This window comes from Bombus fervidus, chromosome 11, assembly GCF_041682495.2.
Source record: "Bombus fervidus isolate BK054 chromosome 11, iyBomFerv1, whole genome shotgun sequence".
Taxonomy (NCBI): Eukaryota; Metazoa; Arthropoda; class Insecta; order Hymenoptera; family Apidae; genus Bombus; species Bombus fervidus.
In genome coordinates, this window is record NC_091527.1 from 8611780 (window position 1) to 8634958 (window position 23179).

The 23179-nt window shown below is 47.8% G+C and overlaps 2 protein-coding genes across 7 annotated transcripts in view; one reads left to right on the top strand and one right to left on the bottom strand.

The window, feature by feature from the left end:
- Window positions 1-22546, bottom strand: Side (motor axon guidance molcule sidestep). 6 transcript variants are annotated; one of them, XM_072013068.1, is made up of 13 exons: window positions 21635-22546; window positions 10931-12133; window positions 6246-6405; window positions 4391-4602; window positions 4207-4317; window positions 3918-4133; window positions 2720-3016; window positions 2502-2632; window positions 2278-2437; window positions 1903-2205; window positions 1180-1641; window positions 879-1088; window positions 1-738 (listed from the first exon to the last, which is right to left on the bottom strand). In XM_072013068.1, the coding sequence occupies exons 2-13, from the start codon at window positions 11115-11117 to the stop codon at window positions 695-697; spliced, it is 2493 nt and encodes an 830-aa protein (XP_071869169.1). In that variant the 5' UTR covers window positions 11118-12133; window positions 21635-22546; the 3' UTR covers window positions 1-694. The 6 variants fall into 6 exon arrangements, with proteins under 6 accessions (XP_071869169.1, XP_071869172.1, XP_071869171.1 ...); XM_072013071.1 differs by lacking the exon at window positions 10931-12133 and having other exon boundaries at window positions 21754-22545; XM_072013070.1 differs by lacking the exons at window positions 10931-12133; window positions 21635-22546 and adding an exon at window positions 18290-18712.
- The window catches only part of LOC139992332 (uncharacterized), a 261704-nt gene that overhangs the window by 233185 nt on the left and 5340 nt on the right, over window positions 1-23179 (top strand). The gene's annotated exons all lie outside the window — the stretch shown is intronic.

The window sequence follows — 23179 nt, forward strand, 5'->3', positions numbered from 1 at the left end:
CTGATATTACGTAAAAATTTATTTGGCCGTTTAATCGCTAATAATACAATCCAGCATTTTCGTACGCTATTTACATAATTAGATAAGCGTTTTCGATTTCTTCGAAATCTTGAGATAAAATCTTTGAGGTTTCTTCGAAATCTCAAGATAAGATACGCTGAAATCGTTTCGTCGTAAACGCGAAGTATTTCCGCTCATCTACGAGAAACGACAAGCTTCCGCTGAAGCATCGTTTATCATAAAGACACGAGTCGATGAGTACCGTCGCGCAATTACCTATAATACTTTTATCTTTTGTTCATTTAGATAGAGGAAAATAAAAAGAAAAAGGCAAAAAGAAAGGAAAAAAATATGGCACGTAAATTACAGCAAGAAATGCAATAAATAACGTTCTAAAGTTCGTCATCTAGCCGACGTTTTAAAAGATACTTCCTCGAATACGATAGTAAAAAAAACAGGTACAGGAATTCTGGAAACAGTGTTAAATCACCGGAGGAAACTCACGATGCATCGTGTTGTTCTCTTCTTCTCTTATGCCTTACCGAATTACTATCCTAAATCCTAAGGAAAGAGGCACTTGTGCCCGACCGATATATACACAGCACGTCGCGAAAAGCGTACAAGTATAGTAAACAAGGATGGACATCTCGGTTTTACCTCTAACTGTACAAAATAAAAAGCAGCCTTTGGAAGATTAGTCGTGTAGATCGATCTCGACTCTCTGTAGAAGATCCGGTTCTGTAAATATAAAAAGAAACGAACATTAACTCAACTGGGATGGCAATTATATGGTTTTAAATAATTTTCAAAGATTCGAGCATTCGCGTGTCGAAACGTTTGCGAAATTTATGCTCCTCGAGAGTCGAAGAAAGGTCTACCGTTTCGATTTTCCTCGATGTACAAGCTCGTTCTTTGAGAACGTCTGCTGTCGCCCGAGTATCTGATTCTTGGCTCGATCCTTTGAGCGGAGACGTAGGTAGGGGTGGTAAAATCGTCCGGACCGTCTTTGAGCGGCGTCGCGGTCCTTCTCCTGCAGATAGCCAACCCAATGATCATCCCGATACCGATCAGGATCAAAGCCACCGCACCTTGGATCCAAAATCTCGTTCGCTTTCACTCGTCCATGGACGCGTGTCGTGTGAAACACGTGAGTGTATAAATTTTCCTATATTCGATTACCTGTACCTGTCAAGGCGATCACGATGATCATATTTTCCGAGCTAGCCTTTGGAAGTGCCTTTTTCAGATCCTCCAGAAACAAGCCGTTTTTTTCGATCTTCCCGCCGATAACTTCAGCCACTCGTATATGCTCCAACAACGCCGGCTCGCTCCTTCCTCTGTCGTTCACAGCGTACACGTATAACGTGTAATCGAAACCGGGTTCAAGACCGTGCAGCTGAAAGCTTGGCCTTGGATTTCTCTCTTGATATATCGCCGGTACGTCTCCGACCATTCCCTGGTCGCTTTGAGGCGCGTGGAGCGTCGGCGGATTCATCTGAACGACACCGGAGTTTCTCGGTATCCCTCGAACTTCGAGCAAAAAGTATTGCGGGGAACCACCATCGGCGCCGGGCACGCAATTCACTTGCAGCGAAGTGGTTTCATTGTGCAGAGAACAGTCGAACGGTGGCTGCGGTGGCTCTGCGAATCGTAACGTTCGTTACTTTACACAGGAACGATGACTCGTCGTCAAAGATAATTTGGAAACTTGATCGATAAATCGCACGGTCGTGAAATCGCGCTGCCGACGAAACACGTTGAACTTGGCTTCTTAAGGAAGCTTCATCCCTTTACCGCGAAGCGATTTCAAACAAAAAGCGGAAGAGCACGCGAAAACATCGAAGTTTCGTCGGCATGGTTTCGTGGAACTTGTTCTAGTTATCAATTTCCAAGGACACGTACTTCCGGGCACGACGTTGAATACACAAGGGGTCCTTTGTCTGCCGACGCTGTTGCTCGCCCAGCAAGCCAGAGTTCCAAAGTCGGTGTCGGTGGTAGGAGTGTACTCGAGAACGCTAACGAGCCCGTTATTCCGAGCTCTGGAGTTTGGCATCGGCAACACGTCACCGCGCGTTCCGTTGTACGTCCAAGAGAATCGCACCGCGTCTTTCGGAACAGCGTCGACTTCGCAGCGTAGCGACACCGTTTCGTGGCGACCAGCCGTGACCTCTCGTCGCTCGTAACCCGCTCTGCATCTCGGCGCGTCTATCCGGCAGAACAATCTCCGTTGAGAAAATCGAAATCGCAATAGTAGCAGCCGCGAAACCGTGTACTTACATTTCATCTGAACGAAAATCGGTGGGCTTCGACCTTCTCCCACGGAATTCACCGCTTCGCACGAATACTCGCCTGCATGAGCCAGAGTGAGTACCCTCAGCGTTAACGTGTTGGAGGCTATCAGCGTTCCACCGGTCACGTCGTGCTCCAATCGATCGTCCTGAAAGGGCCCGTGATTCGTACTCCCTCTTAGAACCGAGTAATCGCGTAAAAGCTCTTCCTACCTTGTGGTACCAAATAATTCGGGTCGGAGGTGGGTTACTCTCCACGTCGCACACCAGCTTCAGATCGTCCCCTTCTCTGAGAGTATCCAGGACGTAACCGGTGGCTAGGTCGATGGAAACAACCGGTACGTCTAAACGCGAAAGTCATAGAGGCTGTGTGTCATATTGGGAAAGATATACGTATCGTTTGGTAAGATGGAAAAAGAGGGAAACCTTACAGGCAACGTCCAAGATCTCAGTTTCTTCGAGCGCTCCGCCGGGAAATCTGGGATTTTCGGCTCTGCAGGTTAATCTCTTGCCATTGTCGTCTTTGCCAAGGACCAGAGCCAGTTTGCTGATCGTCGAATTGCTTCTCTGCGTAGTCGACACGTTGGGATCGCCTATCGTCTGTCCTCCTAGCCTCCAGATGATCCTGGCAGCGGGAGAACTTCCCCAGGTTTCACAGCGTGCTGCGAGCGGACGCCCGGCGTAGATTTGACTGTCGATCAGGACGATCTTTACGATCGCAGGCTTCACTGCGAAACGAATCGACGATTACGAGTTTCGTTCGTGCGTATAGTCGGTCGAGATAGCACGCCGCGAAGAAAACGCGTTCGCAACGCTGTTTCGCCTGCGTTCCTTTTCTCGCTCGATCGCATCAGCGATTCTCCAAGGATCCGCGACCACGTGCAAAAAATTGCTAGGAGGACGAGTCCTATAGCCGGTTCGAGCCGTGGCGAAAATAACGGGTCGAGGGAGCCACATGCTCGCCACTCGAACCGCGTATTTTTACTTTCAACGACAATTCCACGAAATGCGACCGTCAAAGGAGTTAAGAAGAGGCCCGCGCGAAATCGTTGGAATTCATCTCGCTTCCGCCGCGGGTCACTAGCTCCAACTATATTTAAATTTCTTTCTTGTTCGTCGGCCGAACCGCAGGACATTCGGATGAATAAGAGCGATATTTCTTGCCACGCAGGATGTCCGGCGCTTATGTTGCAACGTAGGAAGCCGTTGACGTGCGGTGCGGTTCGAGCATCGAACAGCCTCGATCTGGCTAGAAATTTGAACGCCTCGCGAGAAATACGAGCGGCTTACGTAATATTTAGAAGCCGTGCGCGCTCGTAGATACGCTTCTTCCTCGGAACGTCTTGGATCGTGCAAGATATCGACAAGGCGGACGCGAAAGGCGAACGCGAGGAGGAGAACGCGTGGACGGAACTAAATCGGACTAGCTTGTCGCTTAAGCCGTGCACGATCGCTTTTAGCACGCGTTAAGATATGAAGATGCGACCTTGTGGAGCGCGCTTATTCGTTCTATTTTATTCTTGCCAGATGTTAGGCTCGCGCGCCACTCGCGATTGCCCTTTTTGAACCGCGTCGTTCGTTTCGCCCTTGTCGAAGTCAGTCGACGAGAAAACCCTGCGCTATACTCACGGTAAATATCTAGAGGTACTTCGCGAACGATCGGAGAGGTCATCTGCTCCGACTGAGCCCTGCATTCGAGCTTCGTGCCCCACAACGATCTCGTCACCTCGTTGATGAAAAGACGATTCACCGTGAATTTGCTCGGGGAACCAATAGAAATTGTGTCAACGACGGCGTCCAGTATCTTACCGTCCTTCCACCATACCACCGTAGGCTTTGGTCTTCCTATGATAAATAATAACACGATCAGAGCAACTGTGCAAGAACTGGATCGTCGGAAAAAAGTACAAGAGTATACCCCCGGACACCTGACAGGTCAAGTCGAGATTATAACCTTCCAAGAAGGGTCCAGCCACTCTTGTCACCTCGCGCCCCTGAGCATCGTATATCACAGGCCTGGATGGTTCTTCTGGAAAAAGGAGAAAAACGCGAACTCGTTACGCCTGTTACGATCGAACGTAACGTTTTTGGACGATACTCACCGACGAGCGTGAGATTCACCCGAAAGTTTCTAGTCGGGGAATTGATAAAATCTACCCTACACCTGAAGATTCCTTGGTCCTTGAATGTGACCTTGGTAACTTTGAGCTTAGCTCGATGGCCATCACCGATTTGAAAGTAGGTCCTCTTGCCGAGATCATCGCTGACCGCCCAATGAACGGCGGAGGCGAGATCCTTGCCTCTTGCGTCCAGGCTGCGCAGAAAGACGAGCAACGTTTTTCGATCGTCAGACACAATTTGTTTCCTTTCGCAGCGGCATCAAGATCAAAGTAGCGAGGTTACCCGGTTACCCGGAGCATTCTGCCGATCAGCAGGTCGAAATTCTTGGCTCGACAATCGACGAGTCAACGATCGGGCGAGTTGACGTTTCCGGGTGTAAAAGGAGGTGGTAAACACCGGACCGTGGACCCCCCTTGGCCAGTTTTAGTGACTAACTCTAGCACGCGCATCTATTTACGGAGAAAAAAAGGATAGTTGGCAAGCGCGTAGTCAGCGAATTTAGATTCAACGCGAACGGTTGACCGTTACGCAATGTCGAGGAGGAAATCTCCGCGGCAACACGACGGAAAAAGAATCGATTCGCAGTCGATTTGCTGCAAATTGTGACGCCAATTGTAAACGTCTCGCTGTTCTCCAACTATTTCGTAGCTGTACCAACTTCTTTCCCGCGCTCTTCTTCCCTCGGATTTTCGTTTCTTCTTGTCGGTTGCGCGCTACGCGCCTCGTGGGGAGCCGAAGGAAAAAAAAAACTGTGTCGAAGGGCACAGACCCATTGGTACGAATAACCGAACTCGTAAAATCTCAAAGCCACCTGCTTTGCGTTCGTTTCGCTCGACGTCCCTCCTTTCCGGCGTATTTTTTTACGATCGCTCTTTCACGCGGAACAGACCCAGCCGCAAAAGGGATTTTCTTTTCTCTTGGAATCCATGCGTTTGTCCTTTCCCAGGAAAATTCTTTATGCCGTAATCTCGCGCTCGTACAACGATGCCCGGTTCGCGATTAATGCCTCGCCGACACTGAAACAGACCGTTCCATTTTACGGACAAACTTACAACTCCCGTTCATAAATAAACCAACCGGAATACACTGTTTACGTGTATTTGTCAGCACGAAATGACGATCCACCACTCTATTTTTGAAAGTTCGTTGGTATTAAGAAATTCCACCGGTCGATGCCAACCATCCTCGACGGTCTTTTGGTTTATTTACGTTACGCGATCTACCTCAATCCTACTTTCGGTCGAACGGTTAATCGCGACTCGTGGAGTACGCGCGATCGTTTCGATTAAACTGATCGTTGGCTGTTGAGGGTCAACGAATGAGATAGTGGTGATAAGGATCGCGGCTTATTTCTAGGAGCGGCGGCACCGTCCCGACTGCATAATAGAGCAAGACGGTACGGAGGAACCCTATTTCGGATGCTTGGCTTGAGATATTTCGAGATACGATGTCAGAACAATGGCATCTAGGAATATTAAGCGTGGTCGACAAGCGACCACGCGACTCGTGCACGAGCTTCTTCCTTCCTGATGGATTATCAGCGTTAACGGCAAGTTGGCGAAACGAATGTCAAAGGAATGCGTATATCCGGTAAAATAAAGTCACGGTGAATCGATGGCTGTCGTTTGCCTTCACTCTGTCCGGTTATTACACTTTTATCGTATATTTTGCGCGATCAAAGCAGAGAAGGGAAAAGAAAAAAGTACATTTGTAAATTCGGTCCATCGTGTTACGACAAATAACACGACACTACGCGGGATTAAGATACAACAGCTTGCTCCGTCCTTTGTCCGGACGAGATAGAAGGAAAGGAACGGAATGGCGGGAGGACGTTACCTGTAAAGAGGTATCCCAGCGGTGTCTTTGAACCAAAGCACCATGTTCACGGAGTCGGTCGGTGTCGGTGGAGTGATGTCGCATGGTAATTCGACGTCTTTGCCCTCGCTGCCCCACACCAATCTGAGCGGCGCTGTAAGAGCGTGAGTCGTAGTAGACCCTTAAAAAAAAAAACGCAGGAAAGAATATATAAGCATCGTTACTAAGATGTTAGTTTTCGAGGGAGATTCACGGGGTAACGAAAAGAGGCCTGGACCACCCCTTTTCGTCATATTCTCTGCTCGGTCGTTCGTTAAGGGCGACGCGAAGCGACGAAGAAAGTGGCGCTAATGAAGCGATTCCCTGGCAGCCGAACTGTCGTCGCGCACGCTTCGTCGCGTACCAGACCACGGCACACCACCAACACAATACCCGCAAAACCCTATGACAATGCGATCCTTTTTGGCTCGCTATTGTGCTCATTACGCTACGAACTCGTCGTTTTTGTCTGTTCTAGGAAACGAGCCATACGCTGGCGCACGCACTCGCGTTTCGATTAAAATAGGATTTAACCGAGTCGAGTTCGAATAAGAGACACGCCGGTAAATCTCACAAGCCGATGCCGTAGTTACAGGCAATTTCATAAGTAAGCGCGTCGTGCCGATGCTCCACTTTCTTAATCTCGCAATTATCCATCGAGAACGCGACAAGGTTTAGAACGCGATAGTCGACGATGGAAAATCGAGCCCAGCACGAGTGCGCGAACTAGAGATAGCGAGTGCCAAGAGAGAACGACCGAGTTATCAATGGCATACCGCGGTGTACATTAACACCGGTACTCATATACGCACGTGCGCATTCGTGTTATATCGTTTCTATTTTCTCCATCGGTGGAACTTGGTAACATCGCAACGATTCTAAGTTTAAATCGCGACCGATGTAAGCAGAAAATTACGGACGACGATGCGTCGCTCCGATATCGAACAACCTGCGGGATGCTGGCGATATCGAGATAGAAGAATCGTTGACGTTTCAGAGGAAAGATCAAGAGGGCTGACTGGAGGGGCTCACTTCCGCGCGGCCATCATTCTCTTCTTTCTCGAGTCGACGCTTTCCATTTTCCATCCTGTATAGGTTTTTCGTGTTCGCACGGCGTAACACGACGTTGAAAGGCGAACGACCGAACCTAGTTTGTCTTCTCGACAGAGCGTTTCGTCGCCGCGTTGCGCTCGACCATGCTTCAATCTGTTTGTAAACCGGCAACACGCAAACGCGGTCTCGCTATTACGTAATTTGACGTGTTATTTCGATCGACCGACGTCGATATTCCATAGATCGAAATCAGAGACGAGCTAACAGATCGCGTTTCGCGGAACTACGGCGTTCAGAGAGCTTCCAAGGCTACCACTATCGTCCGAATGGAGCGTTTGTAATCAAGATTTTCAAACATCGACGCGATGTATATCCCTAATTTTGGTCGGAGAGCCGTGTGCCTGTGGTTCTTTTCCAAACAATCGTTTTCCGCTCGCGCATCGTTGCATCTCGGAATAGAATTCCGATATCCAACGGAAATTGGTAACGATTCGAAGAAAAAATCTGTACGTTGAAGTGTACTCTTATGTAAATAATGCTCGGCCGAGGGGTAACCCTGTTATTTTTGTATCACGCTCGTTAGGAAACCGCGCTTCCGCCGGCTTGTCTATTTTCGTGTCCCTTCCTCAGATTTCTTTCTTTCGCGTGTTTCTCCTTTTTTACCCGATTCGGTGTCCATCTTTCGCGAATCGAACCTACGAGCATCTCGAGGCGGCCATTACAGTAATTTACGAGCGACGAACACGACGAGTGGAGTAACGCGGAGTCATGACTAAGCGAGGTTGGCACGAGGCTCCATGGCGTCGGGGACCTCTGCGCAACATGGAATTAATTTACGAGTTTTTATCGGCGTCTATCCGCGGCCCTCCGATCCGCTGCTCGTGCGGGCTCGCTACGCGATACCGTGCAATTTCCTGCCTTTTGTCCCGCTCGTACAACGTATTCGAGTCTTGTCCGCCGCGGTCGGTACTCGCGGCGGTCGCGGCGGTCGCGGCGGAGTAGATCGATGGCATTCCATCGTTTGTCGGGCGTTTTCATTCATAGCCTGGCTATATCTTCGTCCCTAGTCTCTAGTTCGATCGGTTTCTCATCGCTCGCACGCAAAACGCCGAATGTAGCGTTTTATTACATTCGTGTCACACTCGTGCGCGTTATCTCTTTCTAATCTACCCCGCTCGGTCACGCTTTAGTCAATTTCATTCTCGCATAATTCCGCATCCTCTTGCCAACACCTGTTGCTATCCTGCCCAGAAGAAGTTCGATTGCCCAATAAAATTCCAACTGTCACCACGTACGTTGCGCTTCGATCCGATGGGTATTTCGGTACTTTGGAAAAGACGACACCCTAATACCGCTATTCCGAGCTTATTGAAAATCAAAGTCCTCTTCTTATACGCCTAAACGATCGATTCTACGATTACGTCTGCGAAATAGCCATCGAAAGGAGGAAAGATATTTCTGCGAGTTTTGGGGACGGCGAAGGTCTAAAATCGATTACACGCATGAAATACGAACGACGCCAGGTTTCTGCCTATTGGTCGTAACCTTTGAAAAATGACAGGTACGGAGGCGGGTCCGGTTTGTGAGACGTTAAAAGACCGCGTTGGAGGTCTTCCGATGGCGAAATCAAGATATCTCATTGACTGCACCGTAATTATTTAACCGACTCCTCCCAGCGTTCGCCGGGTCGATTTGTACCTGCGGGAATACACGAATATGCGTAAGATTAAACTTGTACCGGTTTTCCAGTCGATTTTTTAGTGGTCGGTGGTCCTGTGTCGGCACTCTTTTGTAATGCGTCCGAGGGTTGCCATAGACGTAGAAGTCTGCCCGTTTGATCACTTTGTATGGTAATTTCATCGGCGCTACAAGCTCCGCGCCTCTCCGGCTCATCCGTTTTGTTATTCAAACTTGGCCCTGCGTTAAAGGCTTTTCGCGGCGCTCTGAAAATTTCGACGTGCAACCGATTCCCTTCTGCTTCGTTAAATTCTTTGAACTAGGGGTACGTTCGCGCGGAGTGAATCGTGTCTCGAATTTACAGCCTCGTTGTTCGAACGATCGCGCGTCATGGTAAAATTTGTCCTGCAATTAGCGAGACGAAAAGAAAAGACGGAGAAGCGAAGCGGCGCGCGAAGAGCGGCTCGGAAGCTCGATGTGCTTTCGTTTCGCGGAAAGCGTTGCTTTTGCGGCGGCTCGTAAAACAAACATGTAAAGATCGCCGTGATACCTACAGGGGCGATGATGGATCACCGAAGAGGCAGGTCTTTCATTTACGCTTTCTTCCGCAAATATTTTCATTCGAACGAAAAAATCATCGACGGATTTGTTATTCGCCGCAAGGACAATACCTATATATCTTAAGCCAGGCCGGAATTTGAAACACGTCGGAAGGTCCTCCCCGAATTCCTTCGAACTTTGAGTCCTCTCTGGTCGTCCGAGTCTGTACCGTCTGTGCTCGGTTAAAAGCTATAAACGACGCTCGCGAGGACGCATTCCTTCTCGCACGAGGCACTCTAAGATCGCTCGATGTTCGCGTGTTCCCTGATGCATCCTGATTTTTCGCGATTCTCCATCGCGCTCCGCTCTTTTCATAAATTTCGGAAGTTAACCGCGGCGCTCCGAAGAGTTGTCCATGACGGATGAAGCGAGGGATCAAAATGAAGCGGCGCCTTTTTACGGCGCCAAAAATAAATCGCGCAAATTCTTTTGCTTTGGTAGCAGGCGTGCTGTTTGCCCAAAATATCCGCCGGTAAGTTCACCGGGCCGCTTCTTACTTTCCGATCGAAGCATCGATGACGAAACGTTGCTCCTGTTCTCTCTTCCCTTCTCGTTTCTTCTCTTTCAGGGCATGTCACGTTTTTCAAATTTCTCCTGATGATATCTCCGACAGCCTCAACTGTCTTCGTAAATTAAAGCAATAGAGAAGCCCAGTATCATCGTACGGGAGACGGTCTATTTCTATCGGGTTGCTATATCGTCTAACGCTGCCTCGAATATACAACGAGTTTTGCTTAAGAACGTAATTCGAAATTTTCTATCGTTCGCAGACGTGGTTTTTCTTTTTCTATACTCGAACGTATCTATACGAGAGGAAGCCATTGGGCGATCGAAGGTGGACAAAATACCTGCCAAGGGGGAAAAAAAACAGCGTCGATGAAGGGTGCTCCTCTTATTTCGAAGCGAGTGTATCGAGAGTCGAAAAGATGCCAAAAATTTGTTGGTTGTGCCGCGAGCGTACGAGTTTATTCGAATTCTTCCGGTTGTTCTCGATAGGCTGGAGTGACCAAACTTTTAACTTGTCTAAAATCGTGTCGAGGTCAGAGCGCTCGTTCGGTTCAAAATAAGTCTGGAACAGCTTAGCGGTACATACCGCTTTTCTGTCGATCGATTACCCTGCAGTTCGAGCAAATACGAATCAAAGCAGTGGTATACATTTACGAGAATCTCGGAAAACGTTAATTCGTTCGTTCGTTAGAAATATTCGTAATGTGAAACGCGTTAACACGGTGAATGCAAATGGAAACGGAGTCGCGTCGCGTTCCAAGACGAAGCACTTAGTAACATGCCTGTTTGTTTGTAATATGAAAGTGAGCATCCGGAAAGATGCAACGTACCTTTGTTCGAGAATTCGGGCGAATTCTCGGTAGCTGCGTCTGCCCGACGTGCTCGAAGTAGTATCAGCAAACTTGTCAGAAACACGTGTCCGGACGTGCGCCGCATCTCGAACCGGTAACCGAGAATCAGGTGTTCGAGTTGACGCGCGACCCACCAGCCACGTCCGGTCAACACCTCTCGAGACATCCGATTGCGCGCGATCCGGTTGTTTCCGTGTATCGTCGGTAGCTGAATCAACGACGATCTCTCACGCGATAATTCGAGCCGCGATTACACGACGTCACTGTTCTCTCGATCGATCGGAACCGAACCGACGACACGAAATACATTCTCGACAGCATTCGGTCGCCGGCGATGATCGATCTATCGACGATAGATTTGTCGTCATATCAAAGGAGCAATTCGTTTAATAATCAACTGTGTCACAAAAATTCCGACCGTTCGTCGAATCGTCCTCGCGTCTTATCGGAATGTTTCGAATCTCTCGAAGGGACAGCCTCGAATTGATTCTTTGAAAGAAAGACGCGGCGGAAGAAGCTGCAACGGTCGAAGTCGTCGCGCGAAGATCCTTTTCTACGAACTTCCTTTCGTGCTGCGCCCCTTCTCTCTCCTCGGTTGGTCCTTTTTCCGATCGACGCAAGGCGCTGTGGTCACACGTGCTCGTTATTAGTCGGAACACGTCGTCGTGCCGAACCGAAATCTTTTGATTAACAAAACGAGCCGACGTTTTTTCGCATTTGACCGACACTCGGCTCCCTCTTTGTCCCTTTTCGGACGAATCGTTCCTTTCTCCTACGCTCCTGTCCTTTAAATTCCTTTCGCTTTGTCAAATTTTTTGTCGCCAGCTCGATGCGAGTGTCGTTCGTTGCGCGTTTCTGCCTCTCGATTCTCCGCGCCGAGCTCTTCCTGCGTCCTTCCGCAACGCCCCCGTAAGATATCAACTTTGATCTCGACTGCGAAACAGCCCGCAACTTTCCTTTTCCTTCCTGATGCCTCTCTTCCTTCCTTCGAGTCGCACGCTCGTTATTCTTGGGCGGCTACCACTTTTTCCCGCGTTGCGCGGTTTTAAATTAGACCCACGATCAGGTGGCTCGATTCGTACTTTATTCTTCTTGTTGCATTTCGTGCTCCGGTCTCAAGCGTGCCTCGATACAGCTGGCGTCTGTGGCGGCTGAACTCGTCCCGATTATTATTGCTCTCCGCTGTCGTGGAATAATAACAACGCGCTACAGATAAAGTCGAATAGCGGAGCAATAGTCGTACGTTCGATACGTTAACCGTATCTCGCGGAGAATGTCAATGAATTGTTGCATGCACTTGGATGTTGTTGTCTATAGCGTCGAGCCAAGCTACGTGGAGATAACGCGCGTCGACGAGAGGTATGCGAATCTGGCGGAACGCGAATACCGTCGAGACAAAACGAACGATACAAAAGATCGGCAAACGGAACGAGAAGAAAAAGAATATACGCGTAGCGCGCGTGTTCGCTGGTGGAAACGAAAGAAGAAAGCAGCAGCGGGGCTCGCCAACCGTTTGAGATCGTCGTCGTCGGCAGCGACTGCCACGGAACTAAAACCAAAACCGACGACACGCGTGTAGTTACCCCCACTCGTGCACCCTTCTCGTGCGGCACACGTCCATTTAACCCGGCCCCGAGGACACGCAGTTCAGCACGCACACGCGCTCGTTTAGCCACGGCCCACTCCGCTTTTCTAATGCACACGCATCTTAACGCGCGTGAACCACGTTGCACCAAGATGCACCGCGACGCATTTGTGCTAATGACGCGCGCAAAATCCACTCGGTGCTGTTCGTTTGCGCCAGCTGAAAACCCCGTTTTCTCCGTTTTAGCCGTAACCCTACCGTTTTCACGCTTTTTGCATCGTTAATAATCGCGGGTTCGTTACATTCGAGAATCGTCCAACAAGATTTCCACGATAGTTACGGAACCTCGTTGTACGGAATCATGCGTTTGCGTTATTTGCTTCGTTTTCATCGAGCAGTGCAAGTAGTAACCGATTGCTAGAGATTTATTTCAAGGTTAACTATTTCACGATAAATATCTGTCTCCGAGCAAATACACGCGGTACATAGAACCGCGAGGCAAAGTACGTATACATTTTCTTACATGCGTAGGGTAGAAAGGTTGGAAACGCATGCGTTCCGCTTCGCCGCGCGTCTCTCTTTCTCTTTTCCTCTCCCTCTCTCTCTATTTCTCTCTCTGACTTGTTGACATGGACTGGAAAGGGACGAGACCAAGTTTGCCTCGGTGGAATAAACGCGGGGTGAATTTCTGGCGTATCATCGTGCAGACGATTACGCGAGCGTAGGGGGGCTGGATATGCTGCAGCGTGTTCATCGAGGGTGGAGTCGTCGGCCGAACCGAAGGGTCAGGAATGCCCGTTGAAGGGATAAACTCGTCGCACGAATGGATGCGCGTTCGGTTTGATGGATTGCACGAACGATCCGGCTCTCGTTCACCCGGTCCATTCGTCGTTTCTATTAATTTTTCTTGCTATCTTCTTTCCGTTTCGTTTATTGATTCTGTGAAAATACATACTTGCGCCTCGGTATGGGTCGGATGAGAAAACAAACACCGATGGAGAACCGCGTCTTCTCTAGCCGCGGATTTCAAGAAACACGCGTTTAACGCACGAATTAAACGCGAAGGTCGAACGAACGGTGTTTGTAATTTACAAAATCGATGCGTTGCTGGCACCTTTGTGTCCACGTGTATTTACGTTCGGCTTTCTTTTCATAATGAAATCGTCAGCGCCTTGGATGAGAGAGGCCAAGCCGTTACTGTAGCCGGGTAGAGAGAGGCATTATACGCAGGGTGTTTCTAATGTCGCCGCACGGTTCGCAGCGAATCTATTTTCGGAATCCTCGCGTTTCCCTCGCGTCGGATACCTACACCCTCTCTTTTTCACCGAGGTCGACCACACGCACCCACGTGAACGTACGAATTGGGAATTGAGGACCGCGGATTGCTCGCAAAAACACGGATCGGGCTTTGAGATCGTTGTCGCGAGCAAGAAAGTGGACAAAACGGGAGAGAGGAAAAGGCTCGTTTCCTCGAGTTGGGTGTAAAATCTGTTGAAGATCGTATGTCGATTCGATTGGTCGCTCGAACGTCGAATCCTAGCACGGTCGCGTTTATTTGCCGGCGAGAATCTCGTCAAACTTTATCCACTCGGTTAGGTACAATTGAACGCGGTCGCTGTATGCTCGAGTGCTCTGCCGGCCACTCGAAACTTTTGCTGGCCAGTCTGTATTTATTCTTTACCCAAACGCCGCTTTTGCCTCTCTAAACTAAACAATTCCACCACTTTGTTGCTATTTCCCTTTTTTTATCACTCATTTCGAGTGTCGTCGCACCGCACGAACAGCTCCCTTTTATACGCTGCTAATAGACATCGGAGGCGGCTCGTTCGTAATTCGATTCGATTCGATTCGCTGGGAGGGCGCGATTCAATTAGCAACGGCACGATGCGACGTTCCAAAAGCGATCTCTTCGATACAGCAACGTGTAAAAAGGTCGGGTCACGTGCTTCTTATCTCACGAGTCCGGTGACGAGGTTTCGAGTCGCGTGTCCGATTCGATTCGTATTTCGAGCAAAATTTTCCAGCTACGTATGTGTTCGACGAACGCGTTCGTCGTAACTACCATTAAAGCAGACCCTTCGTCATCCAGCGTCGAATACGAGTAAACGGCTGTGTGTGCAGAGCACATTAATCGGCTCCCTTGCCCTCCGATCGCGTATCTCGATTTCGGCGAGAACGAGTGTGGTTGAGAAAAGCCAGATCGATATCTAGCGTATCCCTCGTGTGGATAAAGTACGTCAGGCTCGGCTCTCGCGGACCACAAATAACAGAGTTATAGAAGAGACGTAATTGTCGAGAATTGGCGAGAAATTTATGAGAGTCAGTCCGTAGGTGGTCCTTGAACGAGCCACTGCTCTCTTACGCGCCCATCGTCTCGATCGAGTCGAACGAAATTACACTAAAACCGTTTACGCTCGTCACACGCATACACAGGATACGCATGCCATGGCTTAAATAGCCGTTTAGATAAATCCTGCGTCCTGTCAGCCGAGTGTCACAACACGTTTCCACCGTCGACTCGTTGAATGCAACAATGCGATCTTCTATATATTTTAATCAACAACAGCCACCTTTAATCGTCTCTAACCATTGACTTTATAGGGACGCGTAATCGACGGGAATCGTTGATTTTCTACGAGAGATAAATAGATCGTATGCGGGTCAGGAATATGATATTTCCGGTGGAACGTCTTGTCTCGAGTCGTTGAGAATTAAGATTTCGGACGCCTTCGTCTCGTCCGTGTCCTCGAACGCGCGTTTACCAACCTCCAAGCTAATTTTGATCGACCTTTTCGATTTCGAAAATCAGTATACATTTCGCAGCTTGCATTTTGCAACTGTCGCCAACCCGGTTTTGCGCTCGATTCGACTGGATCCTGCGACGAGATCACGCGATACTTTTAACAGACGCGAATCGTACGAAACGCCGTTGTTGGTCAGCTCGGGCACGTGTCCGTTTGCAGGTAAACAGTTCCACGTATCAGTGACTCATTGAAACGTACATTTACGTGTTACGGTTGTGTCTGGAAAGCACACTACGCGGAACAAACCACGATGACTAACGAGAATCGAAAGCGGTCGATATCAATCTGAATGCGGCATTACGGAACGTCACGCGGCTCGCTTTCTGCCCATTAATATTTATGTATAACCATTCCTGTAGCTTTCCGCTGAATCGCATTATCCGCGTAACAATATCCCGCCTAGATTCTCATTGCATCGGTGTAGATTTGCTACGTCGAACGACGTTGGGACGGGTGACGGCTTTTTCCAACGTCCGCCGGTGAGAATTCGTAAAACTCTTTAAAATATTAGGTTCCACGGTACATCCGGAATATAGTTGGCGTAGGATGTGATCGATGCCGAATCACGGAAGATAGTCCGTCGTTATGCCTGTTACGAGTCTCGACACAGCTTCGAGACAGTTTGGGCGCACCCTAATCGCGGACCACCCTTCCATCGTTTCCACGAGGAGACCCCATGGTTGACTCGATCGAGTCTTCGGAAGTAAGATCCATCGGTGGTTCCAACGACTCGTGCGGGAGGATGAGTCACGCTTGCCCTATCGTGACATAGCTGTATTATTTTTATGGTGTTTTCGCGTGGCCACCATGATTCACGAGGCCCGAGGCTTTTCCAGCACCCTTCGGGCGCCGTATCCGCCACTACTATCCCCCTCTTCGATGACCGAATTATATACGACTCTCTCTCGCGAATGAATCGTTCAAACTCCCAGAACGATAACCCCATATGGAATCGTATAGTCCGCCGCTGCTAATTATTCCGGCCAGTGTGTGCGGTTTCGTTTAATAGGAAACATTTGTTAATACCGGAGGGAGTTCTCGCTTCCTAGAGCGCAGCGTGCTCGTACATTTTCAAGGGCATAGCCTCTAACTAGCTCTTTGTCCAAGGACAAATTATTTCCATTCTGGAAACACAGCTCGAAATCCATTTTCGTTGACTTCTGAAAGCGTCCATTTCAATTATAATACGTACGTACTATGTTCATATCTTGGTTTTCAAAGGTTTCGCGAACAGGATCGCCTACATTCCCGTTTTTGGTTTCTACGTAGGGAACAAGAATTATTTACTAAACAAATACAAATTACAATCTAATACGCCGCCTCTGCCAGGGACTAGGGACTTCGTTTAATGGAGAAATCGATTCTCGTTTCTGTTGCAGGAAACCAACGTAGTATTCCCGGGGGTGTGAACAAAAGACAAGAGCGTATCACGATAACTCGACGACAACCATGGAACAAAAGTCAAGTTACGTCGTCGTTGTTTTAATCGATTTGTCGCAGAAAGAAACGAAACGGCACCGCTTTGGCTGAGCCCTAATGCGTCGATAAATCTGGTAATGCTGGTGCACGTTCATCGGATTCACGCGTTTGTTTCGGCCGTGTGAACACGTGTGCGCGCACGCACGTGTCTCGATTCCGTCAGATTTCTCGTAGGCGCCGGGCTTTTTTCTTCGCGCTTAGCAACCGCCTTTCTTTTTTCCTTTCTGTCGAAATTCGAAAAACTTGGTAAGCAAATGCCGCCGTAAACAGACAGCGGGACGATATCATCGAGAAATGGCCAGGAGAAAGCTAATTCACCGGATGCCAGAAAAATTCCTGACCGGCAAAAAATTGGACCTGTACCATGGGAGAATTGAATTTCAATGGAGACAGCGGCAATGGTTAGCGACGGCGTGCAGGAAATCTTCGCCTCGCGAGAATTAAAATGCACTTTAACGAGGTCGCGTTGGCACATCGACGTCGACGAATTTTCGACGTCGTGTCGCCGCATTGAAAAAGAAAATTCGCGAGAACTCGTGGATTCCTCTTGAATGGAAATGGAATAATTTCAGTAGGATCGTTACGTATGCGCGCGGTCAACGATCGTCGGTGGTGCGCCTGTGGAGAGCGTCTAACGTCAACTAAAATTATTACGGAACGATTATGCGCAGTGAAATAGAAGGGAAAAATGACGCGCGAAACGAAAACAGGAAAAAAGAGCGGAACGAGAGAAAGAAACATAGCGCGACGAGAACGAGGGAGAGGCGATTCAACGAAGATGCCGTTAATGTTGTTCTCTCCGTCGAACCTTCTGGCGCCAAGAATTCAACGTTGTCGAATTCTTGGAGTTTTTCGGAGAGATATTGGCATTCTTCTCGCGTTCTAGTTACGTGTCTCGTCACTGTGACTAAATTGGACCTATAGCAAAGGAATTTATTATTTTTCCCATGGTTAAACGAGTCACGATGGCTTTCAGAAACGTCTCTTCGAAACGGAATCAACGTGTTTACTTTAGAAAATTTCGCTATTGTGTCAGGGACATTTGCGTCAAACGACACACTCGTCCAGGCAGATAAGCGAAACGAGTTTAGGGTCTCACTCGCGACGATACTAAACGAAATGTTATGTAATTCTCGCGCGCGAGAGGCCGGATGAAGGAAGGAAAGGCTGCGAAAGCGCCCAGTCGATTGTAACTCGCTTCCCTCAGCGAACGTCTTGAGCGCGAGCGAACGAGCTAAAGAGGGGGACTCGAAGAGACTAAAAGGAGCGGGTTGAGATCTAAGAGAAGCTGAGCGAAGGAACGTCGCGATTTTATACCAGCTTGGACAAAACATTTGCCAGCGAGCTCGCCAAAATAGAGGCATGCACCTGTCCCGTTAGAAAACGAAGATTTCTCTCTTCGTATCTCTTTGCCTCCATCTCTATCCTCATCCCCTCTTCGCCCGTCTTTCTTTTCCTTTGCTTCCCTACCTTCAACGCGCAGCATTTGTTCGTTTTCCCTCGGCCTTGCTCGCTTCGATCGTTTTTCCTCTAGTCGCCTCTGCACCGCGATATTTCTCCCTTTTTCTTCTCCATTTTTTCCTACCCCTTCCTTTCCCTTCTTTTCCCTCCCTTTCCCCGCTCTTCTCTAGGATTCTCTCTTCGTTCTCACGACCGTTTTCTTCTACGCGCCCGTCTTGTATCTCCCGCGAGCGACATCTCCTTTCCCCTTTCTCGCGTCGTTTCTTGTTGCTCGTGCTCGCCATAACGCTATTTCCGTCAGGCCACAGTGAAAACGTCGTAAGTCACTTAATGCTAGCTGGACATCGAGCTTCGGATATCAAAGGCTACGGTTTTAACGAGCAGAAAGAACACCGGCTCGATGTATGAAAACGATAACGAATCTTTAACCTTATTACGCCACGAAACTTGTAGGTGTATTAGCACGTGTGTGTACGTGTAACACGCAGGTATAATATTTACGTATTAGCTTCGACCGATTACCAGCGTAGATTCTCTCTTCTCTTCTTCTCGACGACCTGATGACCATTTAGCGACGGAATCGCGTAGAGTAATCGCTCCGAGCGACGTAGTTATCGCAATTGTTTCATCGATCGTAGGACGAAAAACGCTGCGAACAATTTTTCGCGAAACGCACCTTTTAACTTTTTTCATCGCACACGAACGTAGCGTTCGCGACACGCAATTACGAACGCTTTATTCTAACGCGCGCAATTAGACGATGTAAAATTCTTGGATGTTCTCTGCTCGCTTTAATCCAGGAGAGGCAGACGCGTGGATGTAACTTGGCCGGACCGGTTCATGAAACAGTCCTCTAATTGTTCACGAACTTCGCGCTTATTATAGGGTCTCGCGTTTCAAAGGAAAAACTTTGCCTAAAATGAGATTCACGCGAGTGACGAGCCAGTTTCGGGCACTGTAATACAATTGGACGAAAAGTCAGAACGGAAAAAGGGGGGTTTGGTTTCGAACATGGCCTTCGTTCCTTCTAGTCGAAAAGAAATTCTTTCCCACCGAGCCGAGGCAAGCTAATAATATAATAAGCTTTTGTTTGACAGAAAACACTCTGGTCACGTTAAAAACCTTCTCCCGTCGAGCGTCCTATGGGAATGGGACCTTTCGTCTTTGTCCCTTCTTCCGTGCAACGATACGTTTCAACGATGGCTGTCTTTCTTCGACGAGTTATCGTCGTGCCAACGAACGGTATCAGTCAAAACACGGTATGTATCACGTGGCAGCGATCCTCGTCCATCGTGACATGGGAAATTCTTTCGAATTCAAGGACCGATTCCATCGAAGGGAGAGAAGAAGAAAAACAAGACCGGGTCGTTTTTCTTTCTCCATTGAATTCGAACGTAGAGATCCTCGTCGAAGCTTCAACTCTTCGTAAAATATCTTCGCGTCGCCAAAATTTGAATCGCTCATAGGTTAATATGCGGAGCATCTAGGTCGGCTTCCCTAGATCGTGGCGCCGTTCCTGGAAGCAGTTGGTTTTGCGGTAACGTCTCACGCGCGAAGGTCGCCGCACCGAAGTTTCATCTCATAACGTTTCGCATCTTGACTATCTCTGTCTCTCTCTCTCTCTCTTTATCTATCTATCTATTTCTATCTCTCTCTTTTTGCAGATGCATTTCTAATTTGTCAGGCAAAAAAGAGTGTTCGCGCAAAAACTCTCACCTCCGTTCGAACGTGGCACAGAACTTTAGACGCCAAGAGAATAACGAAGAGTTGGCGATCGTGATGCAAAATACGGGGGGATCGCAGAATACATCGGTATCCAAATATAAACGACTAAACGGTTCGGTCTACGAGCCGTCTGGTTATTTATCCCGCTTTCCCGAGATTATCCAGGGAACCCTTGACAAAGACTGTTGCGTTTGTTTCGTAGGGCCGTGACTTTGCTTCGAAACGAAGACAGCTACTCGGTTTTATTTTGACGAACACGCTTACGACATCCGAATCTTGTTTGTTTCTTTCGACACGCCAACGTACGTTATCCTCAATTTTGTTGGTAAAATCGCGATCAGACGACGTCTTATTGCTTGATTGGCGTTACGAGATCGTCGAGAGGATGGAAAGGCAGACCTTGGCGCGACGTTTATCTAAGCATGAAAAAGCAGAACAGGAAGAAGCAGCGTGGGGACTCGTCGAAGCAGCGTGTTAACGTTTCTATGAAGCTATTTAATTACTAACGTCGTTGACGAGTTAAGTAGCGGCGTCCATTACGAAAGCATTTTCAAACGACGATGTAATTCGTGTTACTCCGTTTAAGAGAGAGAACGAAGAGAATATACTTTACTCACGATGGAGGGACGCGTAGGATATTGGCTCTGAAAGAGGTTCGGATGGTCGCAATACCATTTATGCGAGTGCCGGCACGTAGTTGGGACCACGAAAGGTAAGGTTACTTATAAATACATCCTGTTCAAAAATAGATCTCGGACTGGCGCAACTGCAAACCGCGAATCGTTCAAAACGCTGCCGGATATTCGGACAGTTTGGTGGAAACGTTCCCTTTGACGAAAGGAATCATCCATCGCAGCAGCCAGGCCGTCGACGATGCACGTACTTTGATCGATTTTCAAAATTGCTCGGTGCAAGATGTGCCATCGTCGAGGTGTATCCAACAAACGTCGTCGACTTCGATCCGGTCGTTCGCATTCGTTCGAATCGCTATTTTCTCGAGGAGTTTCGTCGAATAAGCTTGCCGGGTCTACGGCCATTGTCTTTTTATAGGTAAATGCTTTAATGTCGGTAACGTTCGTCAGAGGGTTGGTAAAAAGCTTTTAGAGCTGAGAATTTTTTCTTTCCGACAGCCACTCGTACCCACGCGTCCTAGATACCTTTCTCATGTCGGATGCAGGTTTTCAACTCCGTAACGTGCACCGTTATAAATCAAAAACGTTCGCCATTGGTTCGTTTTCCTTCTAAGGATAAAAAGAACGGCGAAGAAGGCGGGCGAAATTAACGGACAAGTAATTAGTTGACAGAAAATCGTTCGAGGATGGTTGAAAATGATACTCGGTGTGAGATGATTTTTTCATGACTTTATTCCGTACCGATACAGATACCTCGTAATAGTCGTGCAACTGTAAATTGAAATGGAGTTAATCGCATTTGTCGAATAATGTGCAATTCCTGTTATCGAAGTAGGTGTGCGACCAATGTGAACAAAGTTTGATATTTTGCTCGACGATGGAATCTCCAGTGGCATCTCGCGAAAGAAAATCGTGTAACCGAAACCACTCGTACTTGCGTTTCTGTATTGGCAGTAGATAAAACAGATCGATTTATACTTTGTAAGAAACGTTTCACGATATCTTGGTATTTTGACGATTCGTCGAAATGACAACGAAATGTGTAAATCCAAAAGTATTCGGGTAGCATGCGTTCGAGAAATGTTTTCACGGCCGCGGGAAACGTTACCAACATACCGTAACGGAATCGTTGCCTATCGTCGGTGAATCATACGGCACAGAGGTTCTAATTTCCGACGTTTTTCTCGTTTATCTAACATTAAAAACGCAATTTCGTTTCTAGCGTGTGATCTTTGGCGTCAAACAGTGTCGTATTTGTGCAAGTTAGCACTATGCAACTCATCGAACCGCAATGGAAGCGATATCGTATCTGCCACCGCGATTTAAAAATGTATACTTTTGCGATTACGTACTATGTTTATCTATGAGTCAATTTGTTCGTGTCTCTTTCGATCGACCAATTCGTAAAATCTATGATGACCGATCGAATTTTCGATTATTCTTCGTTCCTCTGGAAACGTTTATCTTCTTCCTTGTTCACGTACAGATGTTTCCAGAGGATCAAAGTTTCACGGAAAACTAAGACGTAGCTACTTAGCTGATAAAAGCGAGCTCTAGTCCCTTGCACGAAGTTCTAATTAGTCAAAATGAGATAATTGCCTTTGCCGAAGCTATAAGAGGAAAAAGAGATCTTACAATAACCAATTGCACGTTCTTTCGATCTTTTTTATCCTTTGCCACACGAATGTAGAGAAAAGGAAGTTGTTCGACCGTATGGCAAAGATCCAGTTCCTTCACTTGCACTTTTAACATTTTTTATATTCGATTGGTCGATTTCTGAATGAACCTATTTACGCGAGCGATGTGTTACGAGGATCGATTTGCAATAATCGAACGTTTAAATTTTTCCAAATATTTTAACTCGTAAAGAATAACTTCTCAGCCTGAAGCTTACTTGTACGATATGAATTATCCGACCGCATAAGTTTCGAGAACTGCTGACGCGATGATTTCATTTACATAAAACACGCATATATATGTATGTATATTACGGTAAACACAGTTGCCCGACTGAGGCGAACGAAAGAAATTCCGCAGTTTTGTATAAAATAACAAATGAAAAAGGTGTTGATGCAAACATCGGCGGGTAGAAAAGGTGCAACTTTGATACGGAAACTCGGGGTTAAGGAAATTGACCATGGAATTACTTCGGACTGATAAATATGCGCGCAAAGACAAACACGTCGATGTCCCACTGTGCGCGGTCTGCATAATTATTTCCACGAGAATATTTTTTGTAAAGCGTTTCTGGGAATTGTGTCGCGGTGTGCCTCCGATTATGGCAACGCGGTTTTTTATCGCTGTTTTTATTCCAAACCCCAGTAATAATTTCTCCGCATTACATATCGGCGCGTCGTTCATTTTCGATCTGAAAATGCGACGTTCATCTTTTACAGATGTCATCTTCCGATTTGCTTCTGCCCGACGACTATTCTGTCGCCAATTTTAAATCGTACGGGATGCACGGACGACAAACGCAGTTTCCGTTGAGCACGCAACGACGCGTTTTTAAGTCATCATTGTTACAATTATTCAATTAAAT